The 27,145-nt window shown below is 44.0% G+C and overlaps 1 protein-coding gene across 2 annotated transcripts; it reads left to right on the forward strand.

Annotated features, from left to right (window-relative positions):
* Positions 1-235: 235 nt before the first annotated feature.
* LOC129831458 (lamin-A-like) lies at positions 236-26,443 on the forward strand. Of its 2 annotated transcripts, none has more exons than XM_055894860.1 (13): positions 236-9,184; positions 9,573-9,937; positions 13,768-13,924; positions 14,176-14,301; positions 16,833-17,003; positions 17,245-17,370; positions 23,031-23,251; positions 24,451-24,700; positions 24,863-24,970; positions 25,073-25,192; positions 25,485-25,541; positions 25,664-25,858; positions 26,061-26,443. In XM_055894860.1, the coding sequence occupies exons 2-13, from the start codon at positions 9,594-9,596 to the stop codon at positions 26,094-26,096; spliced, it is 1,911 nt and encodes a 636-aa protein (XP_055750835.1). In that variant the 5' UTR covers positions 236-9,184; positions 9,573-9,593; the 3' UTR covers positions 26,097-26,443. The 2 variants fall into 2 exon arrangements, with proteins under 2 accessions (XP_055750835.1, XP_055750836.1); XM_055894861.1 differs by having other exon boundaries at positions 236-8,969.
* The last annotated feature ends 702 nt before the right edge of the window (positions 26,444-27,145 follow it).

Genomic DNA, 27,145 nt, shown 5'->3' on the forward strand with positions numbered 1-27,145 from the left:
GTGCCTTTTACTGAGGAGTGGCTCCGTCTGGCCACTATCGTAAAGGCCTGATTGGTGGAGTGCTGCATGAGATTGCATCTGACTCAGTTTCCCTACTAGAAAACATTCAATACCGTAAAGTGTTGTCTATTCGCGTATGCAAATTCAGGTGGAAACTGAAGAGCTGATGGCTTGACAGCATTTTGCAAGTGTCGGCTGACTTGACCGCAGTTTATGACTGCACTAGGTTATGGAGAAAACCACATGAGTACAGGCATCCATCAAGCCACATGTCAACATTGTATTCTGGTTGTGGTGGTGTGATGATGTGTTGTGTTTAAAAGGCACACAATGGCCCCCTCGATAAAAGTGGAGCAATGTTTGAATGCAACAGGATATCTGAACATCATTGCCAATCAGGTGCATCCCTTCATGGCAGCAGTGTACACAGTGTACATCTGCAAATAGATTTTTGCCACAAGGCTAGGATTGTCCAGGAATGGTTCCAGGAACATGACAGTGAATTCAGTTTACTGTAGTGGCCTGTAGGGATTAATATCTTCCCGACCATGTGAAGGGAACCTTGGGAGAGGTGAGTGCTGAGAGGGGTAAGCCAGGACGCTGTAACCATGGATGAAGCGATGGTAGAAGAAAACCCCAGGAAACGTTGCAGCTGCACTCTGGATGTGGGTTGAGGCCAATCTACCACCGCTCTCACCTTGTCTGGATCCATCTGTATATATGCTGCAGCGATGACGTATCCAAGGAAGGAGATAGTGGAGTGATGGAACTTACACTTCTCCGCTTTAATGAGAAGGACTTGTCTGACGTGGAGGAAATGTTTGTGAGCCGACCGGGAAAAGACCAGGATGTCGTTGAGGTACACAACACGAACCGGTTCAGCATGTCCCGGAGCACATCGCTGACCTGGGCCTGGAACACCGCGGGTACGATGGTCAGCCCGAATGGCATAACTACGTACTCATAGTGCTGAAGGTCCAACTTAGAGAAGATGGTCGCTCCCTGAAGAGGTTTGAAAGCCGAGGAGCTGTGGTAGAGGGGCATTCTTTTTACCGTGATGTCATTATGGCCCTTGTAGTCAATACATGGGCGCAGGGTTTTGTCCTTCTCCACATAGAAGAACCCTGCGCCGGCGGGGGAGGCCGATGGGCGAATACTCCCTACAACGAGTACGTTTTCAATGTACTCTTCCATAGCCTTGGACTCCGGACCCGACAGAGAGTAAAGCCGCCACCGAGGGGGTGTACTGCCTGAGAGAAGGTCAATGGCACAGTCGTAGGGTCAATGCGGAGGGAGAGCGGTAGCATGGGCCTTGTTGAAGACCTCCCGGAGGTCCAGATACTCCGCGGGAATGGGGGAGAGGTCCAAGGCTTCTTTCAAGCCTGCAGGGTGACGTCCCGGGGCAGGCTGGGCCAACTTGCGACAATGAGCATTGCAGAACGGGCTCCAACCCACGATAGCGCCAGTAGCCCAGTCGATCAGGGGATTATGCTTCTGGAGCCATGAATATCCCAAAACCATGGGTACATGGGGAGATTCGATGAGCAGGAACTGCATACACTCTGCATACTGTGATTCCCTGATCCTCGTAGATTGATAGGAATCGTATTGCGGGTGACTCGGCCAATATATCGCCCCACGTCCATGGGAATGGAGAGGGGCTGAGTGGTGACACCAAGGTAGCATTGATAAAGCTTTCATCAGCCCCAGAGTCAACGAGCACCCGGAGTGATTTGGCCTGCTCACCCCATAACAGGGTAGCATGGAGAAGGGAGTATTGGGAGATAGTATTGGGAAATATAATGTTCTGTATTCCCATAATACTGACAGCTCCTGGTGTTCAGTCTGCGTAAACGTTCATCGAGCCCTCCCCAGTAGCTTGGGCTCTGAAGGAGGTGAGTTGACCGCCCTTGGTGGTTCCCGTGAGCACTTGGGTGACATCGGAGTTTCTCGGAACTGCCTTCCGGGTTTTCCGGGATTCCGGGAATTGAGGTGGGAATCGAGGGCGAGCGAAGGCGACGGGACAGATTTCCTCTCCCTCCTACGTTTTCGTAGCCGCCCATCGATCCAGATGGTCAAGGCTGTGAGGGAGTCTAGGTCCATGGGCAACTCCCAGGCTGCGAGCTCATCTTTGATCACCTCCGATAATCTGTGAAGGAACATGTCGAACAATGCTTCCGGGTTCCAGGCACTCTCAGCCGCCAACGTGCGAAAATCCACCACGTAGTCTGCCACACTATGGGAGTCTTGTGCTGGAGCAGTTTATGAGCAGCCTCTCTCCCGTACAACGGAGACTTGGAACACCTTCCATACTTCCGCCACGAACTCCTCCAGACTGAGGCAGACGGCAGACTGTTGCTCCCACACCACCGTAGCCCAGATAAGTGCCCTCCCGGACATCAGCGTCATGATGCATGCTATCCTCGAGCGGTCCGAGGGGAACAAAGAAGGCTGCAGCTCGAAGACAAGGGAGCACTGGGAGAGAAAGGCCCGGCAGATTCCAGAATCTCCAGCATAATGCTCCGGAGGATGTAAGCAGGAATCTTGGGACACTGGAGTAGACTGGGAATAAGCACTGCTGGTGGCGGGCCTGCTGAAAGTCTGGAGAATGAATAGTGTGGCTTGCTGCTTTGTAGAGAATCCGCTGAATTTCTCCAGCAATGTATCGAACGCCTGGTCATGGCATTCCGCCAGGGTAAGGAGTCCCTCCATAAGGCATTGCAGTAACTCCTCATGTCTTCCGATGATGGCTGCTTTCTAGGAGACAACATTGTGGAGCTGGTCTGCCTGCTGGGTCAGTCATGGCCAGTTCGTACTATCAGATAAGACCCAGATGCAGACAGGTAGAATCACCGATGTTTATTGACCCAAACAGGGGGCAGGCAAAAGACAGGTCAAGGTCAGGAATAGGTCAGAGTCCAGGGCAGAGTCGATAAGGTACAGAGCAGCAGGCAGGCTCGGGGTCATGGCAGGCAGAGGTTCGTAATTGGGTCAGAGTCAGGCAGGTACAGAACAGCAGGCAGACTCGAGGGCAGGCAAAATGATCAGAACCGGGGAAACTAGGAAACATAAACTTGAGAAAGCAGGAAGATGGGAAACACACCGTTGACCTCTTAAGACAAGATGAACTGGCAGCAGACAAACATAACACAAGTATAAATGCACAGGCTATAATGGGGGAGATGGGCGACACCTGGATGGGGGTGGAGACGAGCACAAAGAAGGGGAAACCGATCAGGGTATGACAGTTTGGATAATGTACTATTCATTTTTTTGCTAATCTGCTGCTGTGCATGTGTATTTTGTGGAGTTGCATTAGTGCGACATTGGGGACATTTTTGTCATTTCCCAGTTCTTGGCATTCGTTTTTTTCAGGAAATGTTAAATTTTCCCAGGATAGTCCCAGGATCCTAGTTATCCATGTTAATCCCTAGTGTCCTGCCCAGTCACCAGATCTCAATCCAATTGAGCATCTGTGTGAGGAAATAGAACAAACAATTTGAAGTAGAGATCCACTACCAGACAACTTGGAGTCAACATGGGCCAGCATACCTGTGGAACCTTTGAAGGAAAAAGGGGGTTCAACTCAATATTAGGAGGGTGTTAGAAGGTGTTCCTAATGTTTTGTACACTCAGCGTATGCCTTTGATTCTGTAAGATCCTAGTACACCAAGCCTACCTCCATTTATAAGAACACAAATTAGTCTACAGTATAGGCCTAGAATTCTGAAACAATCTGAAACAAAAATGGTTCAAAGATGGCGTAGCAGTCGGATGTGTTTGTTTTGTCTTGTCCCGTCCTGTCCCATGGAAATATAGTTTTCCTAATTTTTTTTCTCGTATATATTTCAATCTCACTTTCCATCTACGGACTGAATATACTCTCCTGCAACCCGCCTCACCCAATGTGGTATGGATCTGCTATTTTTATACTTTAGAACCGGAACCCCGATCAGAAGCTAGCCAGCTAACTAGCTACTAGCTAGTAGTCAGTTAGCCACTGCTAGCGGTCTTCACCGTTAACTCAGACACCAGCCAGTCTCAGCTCGGTCAATACCTGCCAGTCTGCACAGTGCGATATCAACCCAGAGGATATCGGACTGCTTTTTCTCTACCACATCTCCGGATTCCTAACGCAAGCTCTGAACCTTTACACAGGATCATCGCAGCTAGCTAGCTACAATCCGAGTGGCTACTCCTGGCTAACGTCTCTGTCCCGAAGCAAGCACCAGTTAGCCTTGATCTAGCCTCAAGCTAAGCCCATCTCCCAGCTAGCCGAAGAGGTCCGCCAGCCAATTCTTGGGCTACAATACCTCTTTTGCCAATTGGCCTGGACCCTTTACTGCCGACACGGAGCCCCGCCGATCCATTACGACTGGTCTGCCGACGTAATCGTCTGAGGTGGTCTCAACAGGCTCTTCCGTTGCGATGTCGCCGAAGGCCCATCTGCTAGGACCGGCCCGCTAGTTGTCTGAATCGCCGTGTCTCCAGCATGCCTAGCGTAGTAGCGACTACTGAATCGGCTCCTTGACTCACCTGTTGCTACTCATTGGACCCTATGATCACTCGGCTTCACATGCCTCTCCCTAATGGCAATCTGCCATGGCTATTGCTGTTTTGGTTAGGGATTATGGTCTTCTTTCACTGTGGAGCCCCCAAACCTGCTCAAAATGCCTTAGATAGCCCTTTTGTCCCAACCCCCACACATCTTGTGAGCTCACTTGGCTTAACTGGTGCCTCTAGAGACAAAACCTCTCATCGTCACTCAATGCCTAGATTTACCTCCACTGTACTCACATGCTACCATAGTCTTGTTTGTACATTATGCCTTGAATCTATTCTTCCACGCAAAGGAATCTGCTCCTTTTACTCTCTGTTCCGAACGCACTAGACAACCAGTTTTTATAGCCTTTAGCCGTACCCTTATCCTACTCGTCCTCTGTTCCTCTGGTGATGTAGAGGTTAACCCAGGCCCTGCAGCCCCCAGCACCACTCCCATTCCCCAGGCACTCTCATTTGTTGACTTCTGTAACTGTAAAAGCCTTGGTTTCATGCATGTTAACATCAGAAGCCTCCTCCCTAAATTTGTTTTATTCACTGCTTTAGCACACTCCGCCAACCCTGATGTCCTAGCCGTGTCTGAATCCTGGCTTAGGAAGGCCACCAAAAATCCTGACATTTCCATCCCCAACTACAACATTTTCCAACAAGATAGAACTGCCAAAGGCGGTGGAGTTGCAATCTATTGCAGAGAGAGCCTGCAGAGTTATGTCATACTATCCAGGTCTGTGCCCAAACAATTCGAGATACTACATTTGAAAATCCAACTTTCCAGAAACAAGTCTCTCACCATTGCCGCTTGTTATAGACCCCCCTCAGCCCCCAGCTGTGCCCTGGACACCATAAGTGATTTGATTTCCCTCCATCTATCTTCCGAGTTCGTACTGTTATGGGACCTAAACTGGGACATGCTTAACACTCCGGCCATCTTACAATATAAGCTTGATGCCCTCAATCTCAAAAATTATCAAGGAACCTACCAGGTACAACCCTAAATCCGTAACCATGGATTTAAATACACCTCTGCTGTCTTCAACCAGGATCTCAGCGATCACTGCCTCATTGCCTGCTCCGTAATTGGTCCGCGGTCAAACGACCACCCCTCATCACTGTCAAACGCTCCCTAAAACACTTCAGCGAGCAGGCCTTTCTAATCGACCTGGCCCAGGTATTGACCTCATCCCGTCAGTAAAGGATGCCTGGTTGCTCTTTAAAAGTGCTTTCCTCACCATCTTAAATGCGCATGCACCATTCAAAAAATGTAGAACTAAGAACAGATATAGCCCTTGGTTCAACCCAGACTTGACTGCCCTTGACCAGCACAAAAACATCCTGTGGCCTTCTGCATTAGCATCGAACAGCCCCCACGATATGCAACTTTTCATACAAGTCATGAACTAATATACACAGTCAGTTAGGAAAGCTAAGGTTAGCTTTTTCAAACAGAAATAAGCATCATGTAGCACTAATTCCAAAAAGTTTTGGGACACTGTAAAGTCCATGGAGAATAAGAGCACCTCCTCCCAGCTGCCCACTGCACTGAGGCTAGGAAACACTGTCACCACCGATAAATCTACGATAATCGATAATTTCAATAAGCATTTTTCTACGGATGGCCATGCTTTCCACCTGGCTACCCCAACCCCGGCCAACAGCTCTGCACCCCCTTCAGCTACTTGCCCAAGCGCCCACCCCCGCCCGCTTCTCCTTCACCCAAATCCAGACAGCTGATGTTCTGAAAAAGCTGCAAAATCTGGATCTCTACAAATCAGCTGGGCTCACAACAATCTGGACCATCTCTTCCTAAAATTATCTGCCAAAATTGTTGCAACCCCTATTACTAGCCTGTTCAACCTCTCTTTCGTATCATCTGAGATTCCCAAAGATTGGAAAGCTGCCGCGGTAATCCCCCTCTTCAAAGGGTGAGACACTCTAGACCCAAACTGTTAGAGACCTATATCCACCCTGCCCTTCTAAAATCTTCGAAAGCCAAGTTAACAAACAGATCACCAACCATTTCAAATTCCACTGTACCTTCTCCACTATGCAATCTGGTTTCTGAGCTGGTCATGGGTGCACCTCAGCCACGCTCAAGGTCCTAAACGATATCATAACCGCCATCGATAAAAAACAGTACTGTGCAGCCATCTTCATCGACCTGGCCAAGGCGTTCAAACTCTGTCAATCACCTCATTCTTATTGGCAGACTCAATAGCCTCAATAGACTGCTTCGCCTGGTTCACCAACTACTTCTCAGATAGAGTTCAGTGTGTCAAATCGGAGGGCCTGTTGTCCGGACCTCTGCCAATCTCTATGGAGGTGCCACAGGGTTCAATTCTCGGGCTGACTCCTTACTCTGTATATATCAATGATGTCGCTCTTGCTGCTGGTGATTCTCTGATCCACCTCTACACCGACGTCACCATTCTGTATACATCTGGCCCTTCTTTGGACACTGTGTTAACAAACCTCCAAACAATCTTCAATGCCATACACCACTCCTTCCGTGGCCTCCAACTGCTTTTAAATACTAGTAAAACTAAATGCATGCTCTTCAACCGATTGCTGCCCGCACCCGCCCGCCCAACTACCATCACTACTCTGGACAGTTCTGACTTAGAATATGTGGACAACTACAAATACCTAGGTGTCTGGTTAGACTGTAAACTCTCCTTCCAGACTCACATTAAGCATCTCCAATCAAAAATTAAATCAAAAATCGGCTTCCTTTTTTGCAACAAAGCCTCCTTCACTCATGCTGCCAAACATACCCTCGTAAAACTGACTATCCTACCGATCCTTGACTTCGGCGATGTCATTTACAAAATAGCCTCCAACATGTATTCTATCACAGTGCCATCCGTTTTGTCACCAAAGCCCCATATATTACCCACCATTGCGACCTGTATGCTCTCGTTGGCTGGCCCTCGTTACATATTCGTTGCCAAACCCACTGGCTCCAGGTCATCTATAAGTTTTTGCTAGGTAAAGTCCCGCCTTATCTCAGCTCACTGGTCACCATAGCAACACCCACCCGTAGCATGCGCTCCAGCAGGTATATTTCACTGGTCATCCACAAAGCCAACACTTCTTTTGGCTGCCTTTCTTTCCAGTTCTCTGCTGCCAATGACTGGAAAGAATTGCAAAAATCACTGAAGCTGGAGACTTATATCTCCCTCTCTAACTTTAAGCATCAGCTGTCAGAGCAGTTTACCGATCACTGTACCTGTACACAACCAATCTGTAAATAGCACACCCAACTACCTCATCCCCATATTGTTATTTATATTCTTGCTCTTTTGCACCCCAGTATCTCTACTTGCACATCATCATCTGCACATCTATCACCCAGTGTTATTGCTAAATTGTAATTATTTCTCCTCTATGGCCTATTTATTGCCTTACCTTCCTACTCTTCTACATTTGCACACACTGTACATATATTTTTCTATTGTGTTATTGACTGTACATTTGTTTATGTGTAACTCTGTTGTTTTTGTCGCACTTCTTTACTTTATCTTGGCCAGGTTGCAGTTGTAAATGAGAACTTGCTCTGAACTGGCCTACCTGGTTAAATGAAGGTGAAATAAAATAAACATTCAGTGTGCAATCTTTCTCACAATTTGATTACATACACTAGTTTATTAAAACACATATCTTTATTGGTTTCCAAGGGATTGCTTTGCTTTCCTTGCTTGTAGCACTAGGGAGGACTTGGCTAGTTCTTTCCTCATGTCTATGAGTCATAGCTACAGTGGCTCTCCACCACAGTCTGCAGAATTCCATTGCCTAGTTATTATGGCTTTACTGGAACTAAATATTGCCTTGAAATAATCATCAATGTAACTACCCATTTGTGTTTTTAATCACATTGTTTGTGAGGGAGCACAGTTTTGGTAGTTTTGGGTTATATTGAAGTGTTCAGCTGCCACGAATAGGGATGACTTCTGACTGCATAGCCTACGATCAAATATGACATGTTTTCTATAACCTCGTAGTTGATATACTCATGTAGAGGCAAAAGCTGTACACCAATGAAATAAAAGAAGGATGGAATTTAATACTGACAAACCATGTTTACATTAGCACTTTTAGTGTTGAGCAATTGTTTTGCAATTTAAATGTAGCATCATGAATTTACTTGGGCAATTCACCATTCATCCTTAAAAGTCACACACACCCAGTGAATGAAGGGAGGGGAAGATAGGCGGAGCATTGAGGAAATCTCTCTCTCTCTCTCTGTGGTCAAATATATGGGCACTAACAGACGGATTCTCAGACAGTGTTCCTAGGCTGGTAATTCATTTACAGAACATACACTGACAACTGGAGCTATTTTCACAGTCAGAAAGACAAGTTGACCATCAGACGCTGACTTACACTTTCCCGCTTCTACAACACCTTTCAAGGTAAGTCTCATGGAAAATTATCCTATGAAATAGATACACAACTTATGTTTTTGGTTGAGTTGATTATCCAATTACATATCAAAGACTAGCCAACAGATAATATTTTTTTCAATTACAAGTTCAATTATGAATAGCCTTTCTAAGGCCAAAGTTTTGAATGTTGTTTTCAAATTCAGTTGTTTTCAAATTCCAGCAGCAGGACTTTCTTTTGGAATGTAAGATAACATTTTTCAATTTTTGCATGTTGATGTCTAGCCAGCAGATTCCGACCTTACCGTTTGTTAACACTGAGCTGCACTGGGGTCGGAACAATCATGGTTAGATTAAGAGACTGCAGAGCAGGCACGAGAGATGGGCTGGAAAAAGTGACAAAAAAAAAAGTTGCCACAACCGCAGCTCAGTGTAAAGAAGTATAACGGTAGGGCTGGAATCTAATGTCTAGAAAGGCCTATGGCAACAGTGCTGAGATTTATGATTATTTGAAGTTCATGATTATTTGAGTGTTTGTGATATTCATATGCAAATGACAAGTTCGTTGACTTTGATATAGGCCTAGGCCTTGTTCTGAAATTCTGACAGAAAGATCTTTATCTCCCTGTACAGACTAGGCTACCTTCACCTACCATGACGATGCCTAACCAGAATCGAACCCCCCGCGGCGTGAGCACGCCGCTCTCCCCCAACCGCATCACGCGGCTGCAGGAGAAGGATGACCTGTGCAACCTCAATGACCGCCTGGCCGTCTACATCGACAAGGTACGCTCGCTGGAATCCGAGAATGCGGGGCTGCGGCTGCGCATTACTGAATCGGAGACCGAGATTAGCCGGGAGATGAAGGGCATGAAGGCTGCTTATGAGGCCGAGCTTGCTGACGCCAGGCAGACTCTGGACTCGGTGGCCAAAGAGCGTGCCCGACTGCAGCTGGAACTAGGCAAGGTGCGGGAGGACTACAAGGAGCTCAAGGCCAGGTACCTACAGCATCGGTGTATATTCCAATATAAAAACCACGTTTGTATCCTATAACCCCCAACATGCAATTGATAAAGCCCTCAATTAAGAAAGATAATCTGCCATGTAGCTATTGCGCACTTCCCTGTGAAGACCGCAACACATTCATACTGTAATGTCCTGGTGTGTGTCTGTGTGTCATTAGAGTGCAGGGAGAGCGGTGGAGCGTTGATGTGCCATTCAGTTGAACTGAGTTTAGTATTATTAGACTATTAGTTAGAGTAAGAATGTCTGATTACATCATTCTGTGACAGCCAGAAAAGCACATTTTGCACATGTTTACTGAGCCAGTTGAACCTATGAAAGTGTGTGTGGTGGTTAAGCATTGTGGGATGGTTGAGCGTCGGATTCAAACTTTCCATGCCTACTGTTTCCATTCTGGAGTAGTTTGGGTTCTCTGACTCACCCAAATAGGTTTAAGATGTAAAAGTTATACTGCCACCATGTCTCCCGTGGTTATATAACAACCCTTTGCCTACTGGGGAGCCGACTCAAGAGCATGCATTGACCACGTGAACGACTAGGTTTCAACGGACATTTTGTCTCTCTGATTTAGAAATGTCATCAAATATACAGTTTCCTAAGATCTGAACAGATCCAGATGTTTTATATTGCATCTCTATTCTTGTGGGCACTGGGATGCTTGAATGCCTTTTGGAGGAAGATGTTGTTCTGATTCTGATTTAAAGGCTTGTTTGTCTTTGACCTCAAATACAATTGAATCAGGCCTTGAGGTCATTTGTATTAGCCTATAATGTATCACTTATCATGCATGAAAGGATTTGAAATGAAGAATTACGCTGTTTCTGTGCTTATCAGTAGCATATACACTCACCGGACAGTTTGGTAGGTACTAGTCTAGTACCGGGTCATTCGTCTCACGCTGTTGGCGGTAGCCGCACTCTATTCAGCTTCCCTGCACGCCAGGTAGGCGACGTGTTCCCATTTTGAACAATTTCATATATCTGAAGGTACGAACTACCATCCCTAGTACCGGGTCGGTGCCCCCTTTGCCTCCAGAACAGGCCTGGGAGGAGCAAATCAAATGCACTATAGGCCTACCAATGGCCAATCAGATGGCTCAGATTATCGTGTGTGCAGTAATGTAGCAGTCGTAAAAGATTGCTACAGCAAAGTTGATACTGTGAGATTTCTACACTTAAAACCATGACTAGAGACAGACTGTCAATGAATACAGCAAAGAGCTGCTATTTTTATGAGTGAGTTCATGTCAAAGTTTTTACTCAGCACTGTCAACACTTTCTATTTAACACTTTTATAAGTCATAAAATGTGCGTTCTCCCTACTTCCACTCGCGCTACAACCATCACTGCAGGAGGACCGAGCACGCCCCCATTCTCATCGACGGGGCTGAAGTGGAGTAGGTTGAGAGCTTCAAGTTCCTTGGCGTCAACAACACCAACAAACTAACATGGTCCAAGCACACCAAGACAGTCGTGAAGAGGGCACGACAAAACCTATTCCCCCTCAGGAGACTGAAAAGGTTTGGCATGGGTACTCAGATCCTCAAAAGGTTTTACAGCTGCACCATCGACAGCATCCTGACGGTTTGCATCACTGCTTGGTATGGCAACTGCTCGGCCTCTGACCGCAGAGGGTAGTGCGTACGGCCCAGTACATCCCCGGGGCCAAGCTTCCTGTCATCCAGGACCTCTATACCAGGCGGTGTCAGAGGAAGGCCCTAAAAATTGTGACTCCAGAAGACTCCAGCCACCCTAGTCATAGACTGTTCTTTCTGCTACCGCACGGCAAGCGATACCGAAGCACCAAGTCTAGGTTCAAGAGGCTTCTAAACAGCTCTAACCCCAAGCCATAAGACTCCTGAACCGCTAATCAAATGGCTACCCAGACTATTTGCACTGCCCCCCCCCCCTTCTACTCAGCTGCTACTCTCTGTTATTATCTATATATAGTCACTTTAATAACTCTACCTACATGTTATATTACCTTAACACCAGTGCCCCCACACATTGACTTTGCACCGGTACCCCCTGTTTATTGCGCCGCTATTGTTATTTACTTGTTTATTATATGTTATTCTTATATCTCTTATTTTCTTAAAACTGCATTGTTGGTTAAGGGCTTGTAAGTAAGCATTTCACTGTAAGGTGCTGTATTCGGTGCATGTGACAAATACAATTTGATTTGATTTGCTGCTATAATGAATGTTTTGGAAAGTGTATCAATAGTTTTGCTTTGTTGTTGTTATTAGCGGCTTGGGAAATGTTTAATACCGAGGAATCTTTCACTTTCTCTGGTCATTGGAGTAACAACATTAATTGCATAAGGCAGAAAAAAATGCGGTGCGACTCAAGTTTCACCATCGGATGGATGATGGTGTCCATTTTGGTTATTGTCAGCGGAGGAAAGGGAGAGTGGAGGGACATTGAGAGGTGGACCCTCTGCTGCCCTCCTCTGCTGAGCTCAGACTGACTATCAGCTCCATCAGCCCACTAAAATTTTAAAAAGCTAATTATTCAAATTTATGCTCACTCAGCTGTGCCTCATAAGTAATACAACAACTGATCTATTACTTGTGTGATCATATAGCCTACCTCCAAAAAATTGTCTGAGAAGAACAACAATGCATTTGCAGGGGAATTGAAAGCAAAGCCAATAGGCGGTGATAATATTTTGGGCCTGAAGGCTACTTCACAAACCTCATTACTACAGTACTGTTTTGTGCATAGGGTGGCCGTTTCTGAGATACTGGATCCAGCGTGCCTGGCACTGATGATTGTACCACACTCAAAGTCGCTTAGGTCAATAGTTTTTCCCATTCTAATGTTCAATCGAACAGTAACTGAATGCCCTTGATGCCTGTCTGCCTGCTTTACATAACAAGCTATGACCGTGACTGTAGGAGCAATCCATTTTCGTGACCGGGTGGTGCACCTAATGAAACTGTCCGGTGACTATAGTTTGCCTACACACACCCACTTCCTACGCCTTCTGCATGTGTCGAATGATTCCGGTTTTATTTTGCAAATACCTTCATTTTCCTCATTGCTCAATGCAGTTTGACTGCAACCATCATCCAGCCAAACAGCTCCCATCCCATCCTACTATACAGCATCCAAGCCCAGTGACTAACACTTTCCCGTTTGTGCTTTCCAGTCATCATATCTGTGTCCCAAATGGCACCCTATTTCTTACAAAGTACACAACTGTTGACCATGGCCCATAGGGCTCTGGTCAACAGTAGTGCATTGTGATGGGAATAGAGTGCCATTTGGGACACAACCTAAATGTACAATACGTGGCAGTGTTTGGAGTGTTCCACTCCCCGCTTCCATTATATTTTCATAAATATTGAGATGGTGGCAGCCTTGTGTTTGGCAAAGGCAGGCCGGGTTGCCATGGCAGCCTCTCAGCCAAACAAAGACGGTTGTGGCTTGTGGCTACCATATGCGTCACAGTGGATGGATACAGATATAACTATGACTCATAGCACAGGGCTGGAAACACCCCGACCCATTCCCAGGCTTTCCCACCTTTCTCCTCCAGGCTTTCATCTCCCTAAAATAGCCCAAGGATTTATTTGTTGAAGGGATAATCAGTGTCGGTAATCAAGTCAGTGTAGGTATTCTCTTGTCACTGACATTCTCTCTTTCTGTAGCAATTGAGATTGGGGACGAGGTTAGTGTACGGATAAAATTATATATTTTTAATTGTATTTATATAAAAATCTACTCAACACTCCAAGAGACTGCTCATCATAATTATGTTCATACAAACCAGTGATTCCAGTGAATGCATGTCTCCTCAGGAACACAAAGAAGGAGTCCGACCTGGCGGGTGCGCTCCTCCGGCTGAAGGACCTGGAGGCTTTGTTGAACTCTAAGGATGCATCCCTGACCACTGCCCTGGGAGAGAAACGCAACCTTGAGGCAGAGGTCAGGAACCTAAAGGCCCAGCTAGCCAAGGTGAACTCACTCACAATTTGTCTGGTTCTCCAAGACACTATCAATCCCATTCACACAGCTATTGTCCAACACTATTGTCCCAATATTGCTTTTGTGAGTCACTGACTTTTTTCACTCCAGTTCATTCTGACTCAATCTCTCCATCTTGACACTGTTATCTCTTCTCATTGTGTGCATGCTTGTGTGTGCTTGCCTACATGTGTGTGAATGCCATACCCTAACATCTTATTTCTCTTTCTGACTCGGATCAGCTGGAGACCAGTCTGAGCGATGCTAAGAAGCAGCTGCAGGATGAGATGCTAAGGAGAGTGGATGGAGAGAACCGCATCCAGACAGTAAAAGAAGAGCTGGAGTTCCAGAAGAACCTCTACAAAGAGGTCAGACTGTCTGACATTGTCACTACTGTTACCATGATGATGATGATCATAATTTTAAGACTTTTTAAGACCTCCATGACTAGTTTACAGTGAAACTAGTAGTAATCATTATGGGTCAGTAATGTTTCTCGATTAAGATTTAGATTAAACAGCTACTGCCCCTAAAAAGCTACTTCTTTTGTTTTGAAAACAGCCGATGTTGCATCGATATGAGACAAACATTTGTTATAGTGTTAAAATTGATTACAAAGTGTAAATAGAATCATTTTTGTCATAAAGTCAGTCTCGTACAAAACTCAGATTTGCGAGACGATAGGAAAAAAATGGTATGTCACGTAATGAAGGGTTCCATAACAGTTTTCCTTGGGTTAGGTTTATGTCAATCCTGCCCACAGCTGGCAGCACCAAAGTCATCATCAATTAGGAGCGCAGTTGCACATGACCCCATCATAATGCCCAAGGTTAATTTGGTTTGACATTCAATATCCTTATGGGGCTAGTTATTAAGGGCCATCAATAAATTACGCGGTGTACATGGGATAATATTTGAAAAGGTTAATAGCTCCAAATTTCAATGTCTTAAAAACTTCAAACCAACTATAAATTGTAGAAATACATATTGAAAGCATTTAATGAGGCAACTACAGCTAATTCGCCAGCTAAATGTAATTGGCTAAATTAAAAGCTTACCATATGCTTCCCATTCGAAACAAGTCGCACATACACTACCGTTAAAAAGTTTGGGGTCACTTGGAAATGTCCTTGTTTTTGAAAGAAAATCATTTTTTTTGTCCATTAAAATAACATCAAATTGATCAAAAATACAGTGTAGACATTGTTGATGTTGTAAATGACTATTGTAGATGGAAACGGCAGATTTTTAATGGAATATCTACATAGGCGTACAGAGGCCCAGTATCAGCAACCATCACTCCTGTGTTCCAATGGCACGTTGTGTTAGCTAATCCAAGTTTATCATTTTAAAAGGCTAATTGATCATTAGAAAACCCTTTTGCAATTATGTTAGCACAGCTGAAAACTGTTGTTCTGATTAAAGAAGCAATAAAACTGGCCTTCTTTAGACTAGTTGAGTATCTGGAGCATTTGTGGGTTCGAGTCGCCTCTTCCCTCTTCACTTCACTCAACGAGAGATGACTAGTTTTCGTTTTTCACTTGAGAAATACTTTACCAAACATTTTAGCTATATGTTATTTTTCTATTCTGCCATCAATGCTCCTTATAGGACACATCACTGCACTCTATACTTCTCTGTAAACTAGTCATCTCCGTATACCCGTTGCAAGAACCACTGGTTGATGCTGATGTACAAAACCCTCTATCTGAGATACCTACTGCAGCCCTCATCCTCCACATACAACACCCGTTCTGCCAGTCACGTTCTGTTAAAGGTCCCCAAAGCACACACATCCCTGGGTCGCTCCTCTTATCAGTTTGCTGCAGCTAGCGACTGGAACGAGCTGCAAAAACCACTCAAACTTGACAGTTTTATCTCCATCTCTTCATTCGAAGACTCAATCATGGACACTCTTACTGACACTTGTGGCTGTTCGCGTGATGTATTGTCGTCTCTACCTTCTTGCCCTTTGTGCTGTTGTCTGTGCCCAATGTTTGTACCATGTTTTGTGCTGCTGCCATGTTGTGTTGCTACCGGGTTTTTGTCATGTGTTGCTACCAAGCTGTGTTTTCATGTGTTGCTGCCATACTGTGTTGTTGTCTTAGGTCTCTCTTCATGTAGTGTTGTGGTGTCTCTCTTGTTGTGACGTGTGTTTTGTCATATATTTACATTTTTAATCCCAGCCCCTTTTGCCAGGCCATCATTGTAAATAAGAATTTGTTCTTAACTGACTTGCCTAGCTAAATAAAGGTCAAATAAAATAAATAAAAAGACTAGACTGGGCGCGTGCGTCCTCATGTGCCATCGCACGCATGTTGCTTTTGTCCATCCACACCAGACGTGATCAGGACACGTAGGTTCAAATATCAAAACAAACTCTGAACCAACTATATTAGTTTGGGGACAGGCCGAAACAAACGAAATATTCATTGACATTTAGCTAGCTAGCTTGCTGTTGCTAGCTAATTTGTCCTGGAATATAAACATTGGGTTGTTATTTAACCTGAAATGCAACGCGGGCTGTATGGTCAGCATGTTAGCCCTCAAAATAAATGTCTGATTTCTTTTCTGAATAGTTTGTGGAAGTGTTTCTGGCTATGTTGTTGCTACAGTGGCTCAAGAGGGACAAACAACAGTAATGTTGTCGCTTTATTTCTCGTTATTCAAGCGAAGGACTTTAGGGAATGTGTGAGCACAGGTGTTCGTTTCGCCTAGCCGAGTTCTACTAGAAGCAAACCAAACCTATGTATGCGGAACGCCTTTACTTTGTACTGTTTTGGCAGAGTGAATGTACAAACGCTTGCCATTGAGAATGATTTTGAATCCAGGAACAGGCTTAATCTGAGTCGGGGAAACCGGTCCTTAAGATTTAGTTTTGTTGGTAAATCTCCTACAGGAGCTGAGAGAAACGAAGCGACGCCACGAGTCTTGCATGGTGGAGCTGGGTAACGGAAAACAGGAGGACCTTGAGAGCAGGCTGGCCGAGGCCCTGATGGAGATGCGCTCCCAGCACGAGCTACAGATCAAGATGTACAAGGATGACATAGAGAAAACCTATACATCTAAGGTAGCCCATCCATCGGATTTTGAGGTTGAGAAAGAGAGCTTCATGATGTGCAATGTGCCTGCTAGTAGTATATTCAGAAAGCTGTAGGCCAACATGCATGCTACCATTTGAGAGATTTAAGTGATTGATTGAAGTACATTTCATCAGCATAGTTAAGGGATGAATAGCATCAGTTTAGACGACCACTGATTCTGGTCCCCATGCTCCCAAGGACTGATGCCCTTTTGTTGTTCTCTGCCAGTTGGAGAATGCCCGTCAGTCTGCTGACAGGAGCAGCCACCTGGTGGGGGCAGCCCATGAGGAGCTGCAGCAGACCAGAGTACGCATCGAGTCTATGTCTGCCCAACTCAGCCAGCTGCAAAAACAGGTACAGTATTTGTGCAGGTTTGTCAAAACAATAACACGTTATATACACATGTGCAACCAAAAGATTCCACAGTTAATCTCGGTTACCCAGAAGTGAAATTATCTCACGAAAATGTGTCATTTCATGCCATTTAACAATTGTGATTACCTTTGTGGAAAGGAAGGGAGCTAAGTCTCCTCCATCGCAAACGGAAACTCTCCTCCAAACCCCTCTTTTTCGCTAATTTCACCCGTGTTTATCATGGCCAAAAAGCTAATTTTTGTTAGTGGAAACCATTTATCATCCACACACAGACTTAAAAATCACTGCACTAGTTAAACTCCGCCTTCGCACAATCCTGATTCGTCCAAATAATCAATGAAGAAAACTCCAAACCAGGAACTACTGCTGCTCGTAATCATATAATTGTACGTGAGGTTTGACAGATTCTCACAGTTTCATCTCTCCACGAGATTATTCCCCAGTAAACAGCTGGTGCTGCAGCGCGCCATAATTGCTAGCTAGATCCAACCAGAAAACGGAACAAATTACTAATATACACACATTGACTTGTTAATACCAGATCCACTAAACAAAATCATCAGACAACATTTATTTCCTGTATATTTTCTGTTTGCTCTAGTGTTTCATTTGGCTAGCACAGCAAATAATATCTTTGGAGCTAGCGTGATGTGAAGGTAGAAAAATATCAGTTTACATTGTTAGCCAGCTAGCTAGATAAATGCATTTCTCTCACGACAGCCAACAAAGTAACTATGTAGCTAGCATATAAATTCAATGTTTGACTGGCACAATATTTACATCATAAGTTAGCTAGCAGCAGTAATTACCCAACTATCAACCCCTCTCCCCCTAACCAATCTGTCACTCAGTTCTTCATCTGCATCCTCCAAAACACAACTATATTTTACCCAGGTGTATTGCCCACTTACTTTTTAAAGTAACAAACTGTAGTTTTAATGAACCGCTAGCTTGTGCTAGTCATGTATTATCAGCCTCACGTTACAAGACCTAGTTAGTGGTGTGTTTACAGTAAAGCTGAACTTTACAGATGCTAGCACTGACACCTTGTGGGGCTAATGTTGAACTGCATATCATCAAGCCAGGATGGTACATAACATTAGTTTTATTTCAAGCAACATATTTGGTGATGTATTTTGAAGTTAAATCAACTTCACTAGGGTAAATTTTGGATGAAAAGCGTGCCCAAATTAAACTGCCTGCTACTCAGCCATAAAAGCTAGAATATGCATATAATTAGTAGATTTGGATAGAAAACACTATGAAGTTTCTAAAACTATTTGAATGATGTCTGTGAGTATAACAGAACTCATATGGCAGGCAAAAACCTGAGAAAAAATCCAACCAGGAAGTGGGAAATCTGAGGTTTGTAGGTTTTCAAGTCATTGCCTATCGAATATACAGTGTCTATGGGGTCATATTGCACTTCCTAAGGCTTCCACTAGATGTCAACAGTCTTTAGAACCTTGTTTGATGCTTCTACTGTAAAGGAGGGGGGAATGGGAGCTGAATGAGTCAGCGGTCTGCCAGAGTTGCATGAGCTGACCACGCATATTCACGTGAGAGTTAGCTTGCGCTCCATTGCATTTCTACAGACAACGGAATTCTCCGGTTGGAACATTATTGAAGATTTCTGATAAAAACATCCTAAAGGTTGATTCTATACTTCGTTTGACATGTTTCTACGAACTGTAATATGACTTTTCGTCTGAACTTTCGCCTGGACCTGCCCGCGCGTCGTGAGTTTGGATTGTGAACTAAACGCGCGAACAAAAAGGAGGTATTTGGACATAAATTATGGACTTTATCGAACAAATCAAACATTTATTGTGGAACTGGGATTCCTGGGAGTGCATTCTGATGAAGATCATCAAAGGTAAGTGAATATTTATAATGCTATTTCTGGCTTCTGTTGACTCCACAACATGGCGGATATCTGTATGGCTTGGTTTTGTGTCTGAGCGCTGTACTCAGATTATTGCATGGTGTGCTTTTAATTTTTTTAATCTGACACAGCGGTTGCATTAAGGCGAAGTGGATCTAAAATTCCATTCATAACAGTTGTTTATTTTAGCAATGTTTATTATGAGTATTTCTGTAAATTGATGTGGCTCTCTGCAAAATCACCGGATGTTTTGGAACTACTGAACATAACGCGCCAATGTAAACTGAGATTTTTGGATATAAATATGAACTTTATCGAACAAAACATACAGTGGGGAGAACAAGTATTTGATACACTGCCGATTTTGCAGGTTTTCCTACTTACAAAGCATGTAGAGGTCTGTAATTTTTATCATAGGTACACTTCAACTGTGAGAGACGGAATCTAAAACAGAAATCCAGAAAATCACATTGTATGATTTTTAAGTAATTAATTTGCATTTTATTATAAATACCTAGGTGTGTGGCTAGACTGGTAACTCTCCTTCCAGACTCACATTAAATCTAGAACCGGCTCACTTCAAAGCCTCCTTCACTCTTCACCCTACCGATCCTTGACTCCGGCGATGTCATTTACAAAATAGCCTCCAACACTCTACACAGCAAATTGGATGCAGTCTATCACAGTGCCATCCGTTTTGTCACCAAAGCCCCATATACTACCCACCACTGCGACTTGTATGCTCTCGTTGGCTGGTCCTCACTACATATTCGTCGCCAAACCCCCACTGGCTCCAGGTCATCTATAAGTCTTTGCTAGGTAAAGCTCAGCTGACTGGTCACCATAGCAACACCCACCCGTAGCACACGCTCCAGCAGGTATATTTCACTGATCATCCCCAAAGCCAACACCTACTTTGGCTGCCTTTCCTTCTAGTTCTCTGCTGCCAATGACTGGAACGAATTGCAAAAATCACTGAAGTTGGAGATTTATATCTCCCTCACTAACTTTAAGCATCAGCTGCCAGAGCAACTTACCAATCGCTGCAGTTGTACACAGCCCACCTGTAAATAGCCCACCCAACCAACTACCTACCTCATCCCATATTTGTTTTTGTTTTTCTGCTCTTTTGCACAACAGTATTTCTTCTTGCACAGCTCATCTGCACATCTATCACTCCAGTGTTAAATGCTAAATTGTAATTACTTCGCCACAATGGCCTATTTATTGCCTTACATCATTTGCACACACTGTATACAGATTTTTCTATTGTGTTATTGACTGTACATTTGTTTATCCCATGTGTAACTCTGTGTTGTTGTTTTTGTCGCACTGCTTTGCTTTATCTTGGCCAGGTCGCAGTTGTAAATGAGAACTTGTTCTCAACTGGCCTTCCTGGTTAAATAAAGTTGAAAAAAAAAAAAAAAATGTTAAAAAAATCCCTAAGTTCTACCTTCATTACAAGGGTAGGTTTAACTACAGATTTTAACACCAGATAATGTGATTTAACCCCAAAAGATGGTTACCCATTATACTGGGAGTTACAGGTTTGCCAATGCAAAACTTTGCCAAAGATTTTTAAACTAACCTGGTATTTGCGATACTGTCTTGTTCTCGATTTGTGGAAACAGGAGTCTCATGAAATATCCAGTTCCAGGGGGTCCGTTTGAATTATTAAAATAAATAAATGTTTTGAGCCATGAAGTAATCCAACTAAGCTGCCATCTCGTCTTTCTCAAATGTTCTCTCATTGATCAAGACAGGTGGATCCACCACAAAGTGCCAGATGTCATGATGACACTCACCTGTCTCAATCAATGAAAACATTTTTGAAATAGACAATATGGCGGCATACACATTGGTGGACTACTTGATGGAGAATAAAAATTGATTTATTTTAATAACAGAGCATTTTCTAAATTAAAACGAACCCGCTGCAACTGGACACAGACATTTTATGAGACCCATGTTTCCACGAATTGAGAACGAACATAATCAAATGACACTTGAAGTTAGCATGCCAACCACTGGAGGACAGTGAGTGTAGCAAATCGACGCAAAATCCTCCCGCAGCTGATCCGCTTATGGTATTAAGATATAGATAAATGTATGATGGACAGGAGACACTACTTTAAGTCTCAGGGGGGAAGACATCACATTACATTGGCTACTAGAACTCACCTCTGCTCCAGTCACACCCCTTTCACCTCCTCCTATGCCACCGACAGTATAACTCAGCCACTGACTGTGTGATCTGAGTCAATGTAGCAGAATTAAACCGGGGTGCAACTTCGGAAGTGGGGGGGACATAATTAAAAAAAGAAATTTTTAATCCAGTTGGATAAACACTCCAAACAGCCTACCCGACCGCTCGGAGGAGTCCACATGCTCCTAAAGCACACCGTCCCTTGTTTTGTGTCACATTCCAATGGGGGTGCTAGATGGACAGTTCACACAGTCTGCTCTGCTGAGAAGGATGTGTGAGTGTGTTGCACGTTAGCTAGTTGACAGGTGCTAAGCTATTTCTCAATTCATCCTTCCTCGATTCCTCTCCTCCTTCTCAAAACCCATTGGAGAAGGTCAGAAGGGTAGGGACCTTGTACCTTCTCATCCAAGACAGTTGCAATACAATACAGGTGAGGAAATGGGATGTGAGGAATCAAGGAAAGACAAAGTGAGACAAAATCCTAGTAACCATCGTGTGGTGAGGTCACCCACCCTTAGACCTAAAGTACTGTTATCCTAGCCCAACTAGGATAATGGATGCTGGTTTTTGGGTATGAAGTGCTGTTGTAGACAGGGGTTAAATCCCAGGTCAGCCATACAGGGATTGTTACACCCACACTGATGATCAAGGACATCAGCTGCAAATCTATGCAATATCATCAGACAAATTGAGAGTGAGTGACAATCAAATGAAACAGACAAACAGGGAATGTTAAATGACCATAAAATACACTATACTTAATTCAAAGAATCAACACTTTATTTCATATCATACAAAGAACGCCTGTGTAAATGGTTAGTGGGTTCAGACATCCATCTTACTCCAAAACAAGAGAGAACTGAATAGTTAAATGAATAGTGTCTAATACAAATAATTAGCAGAATGTTAGGGCTAGGCTGCCTTACATTTATTTGGAAAATTTCTTCTCACAAGCTCTGCAATCAAGAATGTTAAACAAAATTATATTTAAACGTACTTTACCAGTTGTCTGTGGTTGGTCCTTTGGATAATTGCATCAACTTTTCAAAGTGCTGGTAGTGCTTTCAGATGATTTCTATCACCTGATGCATTCGTACAAGATGAAAATACATGCATGAGACGCATGCCTACTTCTCGAGCTCGTGCAACGTGTTTACATGGTTTCAGGTGATAGAAATCTGAACGCTCTTCCAGCGCTTTGAAAAGTTGATGTAATTATACTTTCCTGTAGACATATTTTCTCACATTCCTACCTGCAAAAGGGCCAACCACACAGACAACCATTAAAGTAAGTTAAAATTTAATTTTATTCAAGGTCGGTAGGGGAAACTTTTCCAATTTAGGCTATTCACTGCGATGCTTCTTTGGGAAATCTATCAATTTTAATTTTGAAAAATAGATTAGTTCCCGGTTGCAAGGAACATCCGACCCTGACCTTGAGAAAACAACTAGACTAAGTTAGCTAGCTAGCTTAGCGGTTCAAAATGTGTATACCCTGTCAATAAGTAAGTTGTACCCATTTCACAAGAACCTTTCCGCCCATTCCAGTTGGCAGCCCGTGAGGCGAAGGTGAGGGACCTGGAGGAGGCGTTGTCTCGTGAGAGGGACACCACGCGCCGTCTGCTGGGGGATAAGGAGAGAGAGATGGCTGAGATGAGACAGAGGATGCAGCAGCAGCTGGATGAGTATCAGGAGCTGCTGGATGTCAAACTGGCCCTGGACATGGAGATCTCTGCCTACAGAAAGCTACTGGAGGGAGAGGAGCAGAGGTATACTGAAGACATAGACATATGCATTTTATAGTCACACATACAATACTTGTAAAATATGGCAGGGTTAAATCTGTGCTGATAGCTACGCTAGCTTGCTGGTTTCGATATTGAATCACTACAAGGCTAGAGCAGTATGGATGCCGTCTTAATTGGCTAATCACCTCACCACCATGAACCATACACTGGTACTTTTTAGGGTTCTTTAATGAACAACTGTACTATGTGGTTTTACAAGAAATAGAAAAAGGAACATATTATAGGACACTAATATGTGATTATTACTATAAGATGCATACAGTATAAAGGCTTAACCAGATAAGCTTACAACAATTTGCTATGTTATTGTAATGAAATAAGGCTTCACACAGATGTGAATACATACTGACTTAATATGCTGTATGTAATAGGCTTCCATTACATCTACAATATAATGCAGTGTAGGAGAACATGAATCACACTAGCAGAATACACCTGCAGTCTATACACTGCTACACAATACAGTTCTAGTATGCTAACATAGACGGTAAACTATAAAGTGGCCCGCAAGGACACGTGACCACTACAAGGTGCAATAACTGTGTACTGACCATGAAAATGGTGGACTGAGCGAGAGCGCTCACTAACACAACTTAAAACTGCTATCGCTAATAAGCCGCCGCAGTTACCAGCAGGCTGTACAATGTAAACAAACTCTGACCACGATAATAAAAGGACATAAATATTCTTATATCTCAAGCATAAACATAACTGCAATGCACTGTGTGCATGATGCATAGAAAATAGTTAGCCTGGCTAACTAGCTAGTTGCTAGCAATGACGATACATAAGCAATTACAACTTGGAGGCGGGACTTACAACACACAGGCTAAAGAGAATGTCTCTGATTGGATAGAAATTTGGTGGTGATTGACTGATGATCTGTCGGGTATTCTAACTAAAGGGACGAACTAGAAATACTACATCTGAAGGCCTTTTCTACAATACTAATGCATATTGTACATTTTTACATACTGACAAAACACATGTACTTACTCACAGGGCTACAAACAGCCACATGTGGCACATACAGTATTAAAAAGTACTGTATACACAGGTCAGAAGCACAAATACATGTCAAATTCAGACATTCACAAATTACTCTTGCTCTTCTCCCTTCTCGGTTGTTAAAACCCATGGATCAATTCTACTCCATCCAGGCTGCGTCTGTCCCCCAGCCCTCCCTCCACACGAGTGACAGGAAGTGGATCAGGCACCCGTACCGTCCACTGCAGTTCCTCTACCAAGAAGCGGCGTCTCAACAACACCGACAGTGAGGCCTCAGGCCTGACAGGAGGCACAGTGGCGCGAACACGCATCACCCAGCAGGCTTCTGCCAGTGGACGTGTCACTGTGGATGAAGTGGACCTGGATGGGAAGTATGTGTTGCTCAGCAACAAAGCAGATGAGGTGAGAGGGGCTTGTTTGGCATTTTACACATTAAAGTCAGTTTGTTTTCGTATTAGCTTGATAGGATGAGGCTGAAGAGTGACATTTACAAATCTACTGCCACTGCTTTAGCACTTTAATTAGGGATTTACAGTAAATCCATCCTCTACATCACTGCCACAGGACCAGAACCTGGGAAACTGGCAGCTGAAGCGACAGATGGGCTCCGGCACCCCCGTCGCCTTCAAGTTCCCCCCTAAATTCACCCTGAAGGCTGGACAGAGGGTCACGGTAAGGGTATCTGAAAAGCTCCAACTACCATTGTGCTGAACGTAGTAATTTTATCTGTGAAAAAAAATGAAAATACTTCTGAATGTTCTTTTGGGGAATCAGATCTGGGCATCTGCAGCTGGCGGCAGCCACAACCCCCCTTCTGACCTGGTGTGGAAGACCCAGACCTCATGGGGCAGTGGAGACCACTTCCAGACCACTCTGATCAGTGCCAACGGAGAGGTGGGCACTCACTGTTTATTTATTTATTTGACATTTATTTAACTAGGCAAGTCAGTTTTTAGAACAAATTCTTATTTTTAATGGCAGCCTATGAACAGTGGGTTAACTGCCTTGTTCAGGGGCAGAAAGGCAGAATTTTACCTTGTCAGCTCGGGGATTCAATCTTGCAACCTTTCGGTTACTAGTCCAACGCTCTAACCACTAGGCTACCTGCCGCCCACAAAACCATGCCCCCCACAAACATGTTCATATTATAGTTTGTGACACGCAACGGATCTCTCTCTCTATTCAGGAAATGGCTATGAGGAAGGTGACCCGCACCCTATTTGACGAGGATGATGATGACATGGTGAGTGCAATCAAATGCCAATTGAGTATGAAAAGGGTGTGACTTCGGACTTTGGCACGTCCATAAGGAATGTAGCAAAAGGAATGTGTGGCTATTAGATATATCTCTGACGCCCCCTGCAGATGGCCCATAGCACATGCGGAGGAGATGGTGAGTATAACCTGCGGAGCCGGTGTGGCTCCTGTGGCCTGCCCGCTGACAGCAAGTCCAGCGGCGGCTTCTCTGTGTCCTCCGCCTCCCGCTCCATCCGAAGTGGGGGCATCGCTGAGGGTCTCCTCCCACACTCCTATGTTGTGAGCAGCAGCACGTCTCGTAGGGTAGGTCCTATAAGTCCCACAGACACACAGCATTTTTAGTCCCTATAAGTAGGCCCATTTGAAATCTACACTTCATCTGCTGGAAAGCACACAAACCTGTTTAATGACACAGAACTCTGGTTGTATAATCATTGAGCTATTCAACATATTAAGATATTTTGCACAACAAACAGTGTATGTTAAAAAATATATCATTTTTCAGAGTGGATCTAGAATGGAGAACTGCCCCATCATGTGAAGCCTTGAGTTCTAACTGGTGCACATGGACTCCATTTCATCTCAATTTTATATATATATATAACTTTTTTTATACTCTTTATCCAATCAAGTTTTTCTAAATGTATACATTGTAATACATTCAGACATGCACATGTATTGTATTTGATGTATGTGTAGATCCAGACAGAGCACAAATAAAGGTTAGATTAATTTGTTGGCATGAAAATTTGATTTAACCACTAGTGCCACTGCCAGCTATATATTTTCCCAATGGATCCCTGCATGTTACAGTATGCCTCCAGTCTGATCTGGAACACATCTTACTTCTATTCATGTCACAATTAATAAAATAATAGAATAGAATAACTATGCATGGATCAATACAATTGCCTCATGTTGTTTTAATGGTGTATCTTTGTTCTTGTGGTCTCGTTTTGTTATTCAATGGTGCACATTGTATTGGCTGTTTGTACAAGGAAGATGGCGCTGACAGATATGGCAGCTCTGCTTCTAAGTCCTATGCAACTTTGCAGTATTTCTTTTGTGTGTGTGTTATTTCTTACATTATTAGCCCAGAAAATTATTTGTGTTATTACGTACAGTCGGAAAGAAATTTGGATATCAGAGCAGTGGTAACTAACCAGCATTACGAACAGGAATATGACTTTCCCGAATTGGATTCTTTGTTCGTACCCCCCAAGGCAATTGCACTTATTCCAGAAGCTGCTCCAAAACACTGTCGGTGGAGAAGAGGTATTCGGAGTGGACTTCTAGTCTGCTTCCAAGTATATTACTCACTAATGTTCTGTCTCTGGACAATAAAGAAAACGAGCTCAGGGCGAGGATTTCCTTCCAGCGAAACATCAGGGATTGTAACATACTCTCGTAGTACATTGTGCAGATAGGAAAAATAACTCTCTCGGAAGAAGAAAGGCAGGGGTGTATGTTTCATGATTAACTACTCATGGTGTGATTGTGATAACCTACAGGAACTCAAGTCCTTTTGTTCACCTGACCTAGAATACCTCACAATCAAATGCCGACGTATTACCTCCCAGGAGAATTCTC

This window comes from Salvelinus fontinalis, chromosome 32, assembly GCF_029448725.1.
Source record: "Salvelinus fontinalis isolate EN_2023a chromosome 32, ASM2944872v1, whole genome shotgun sequence".
Lineage (NCBI taxonomy): Eukaryota > Metazoa > Chordata > Actinopteri > Salmoniformes > Salmonidae > Salvelinus > Salvelinus fontinalis.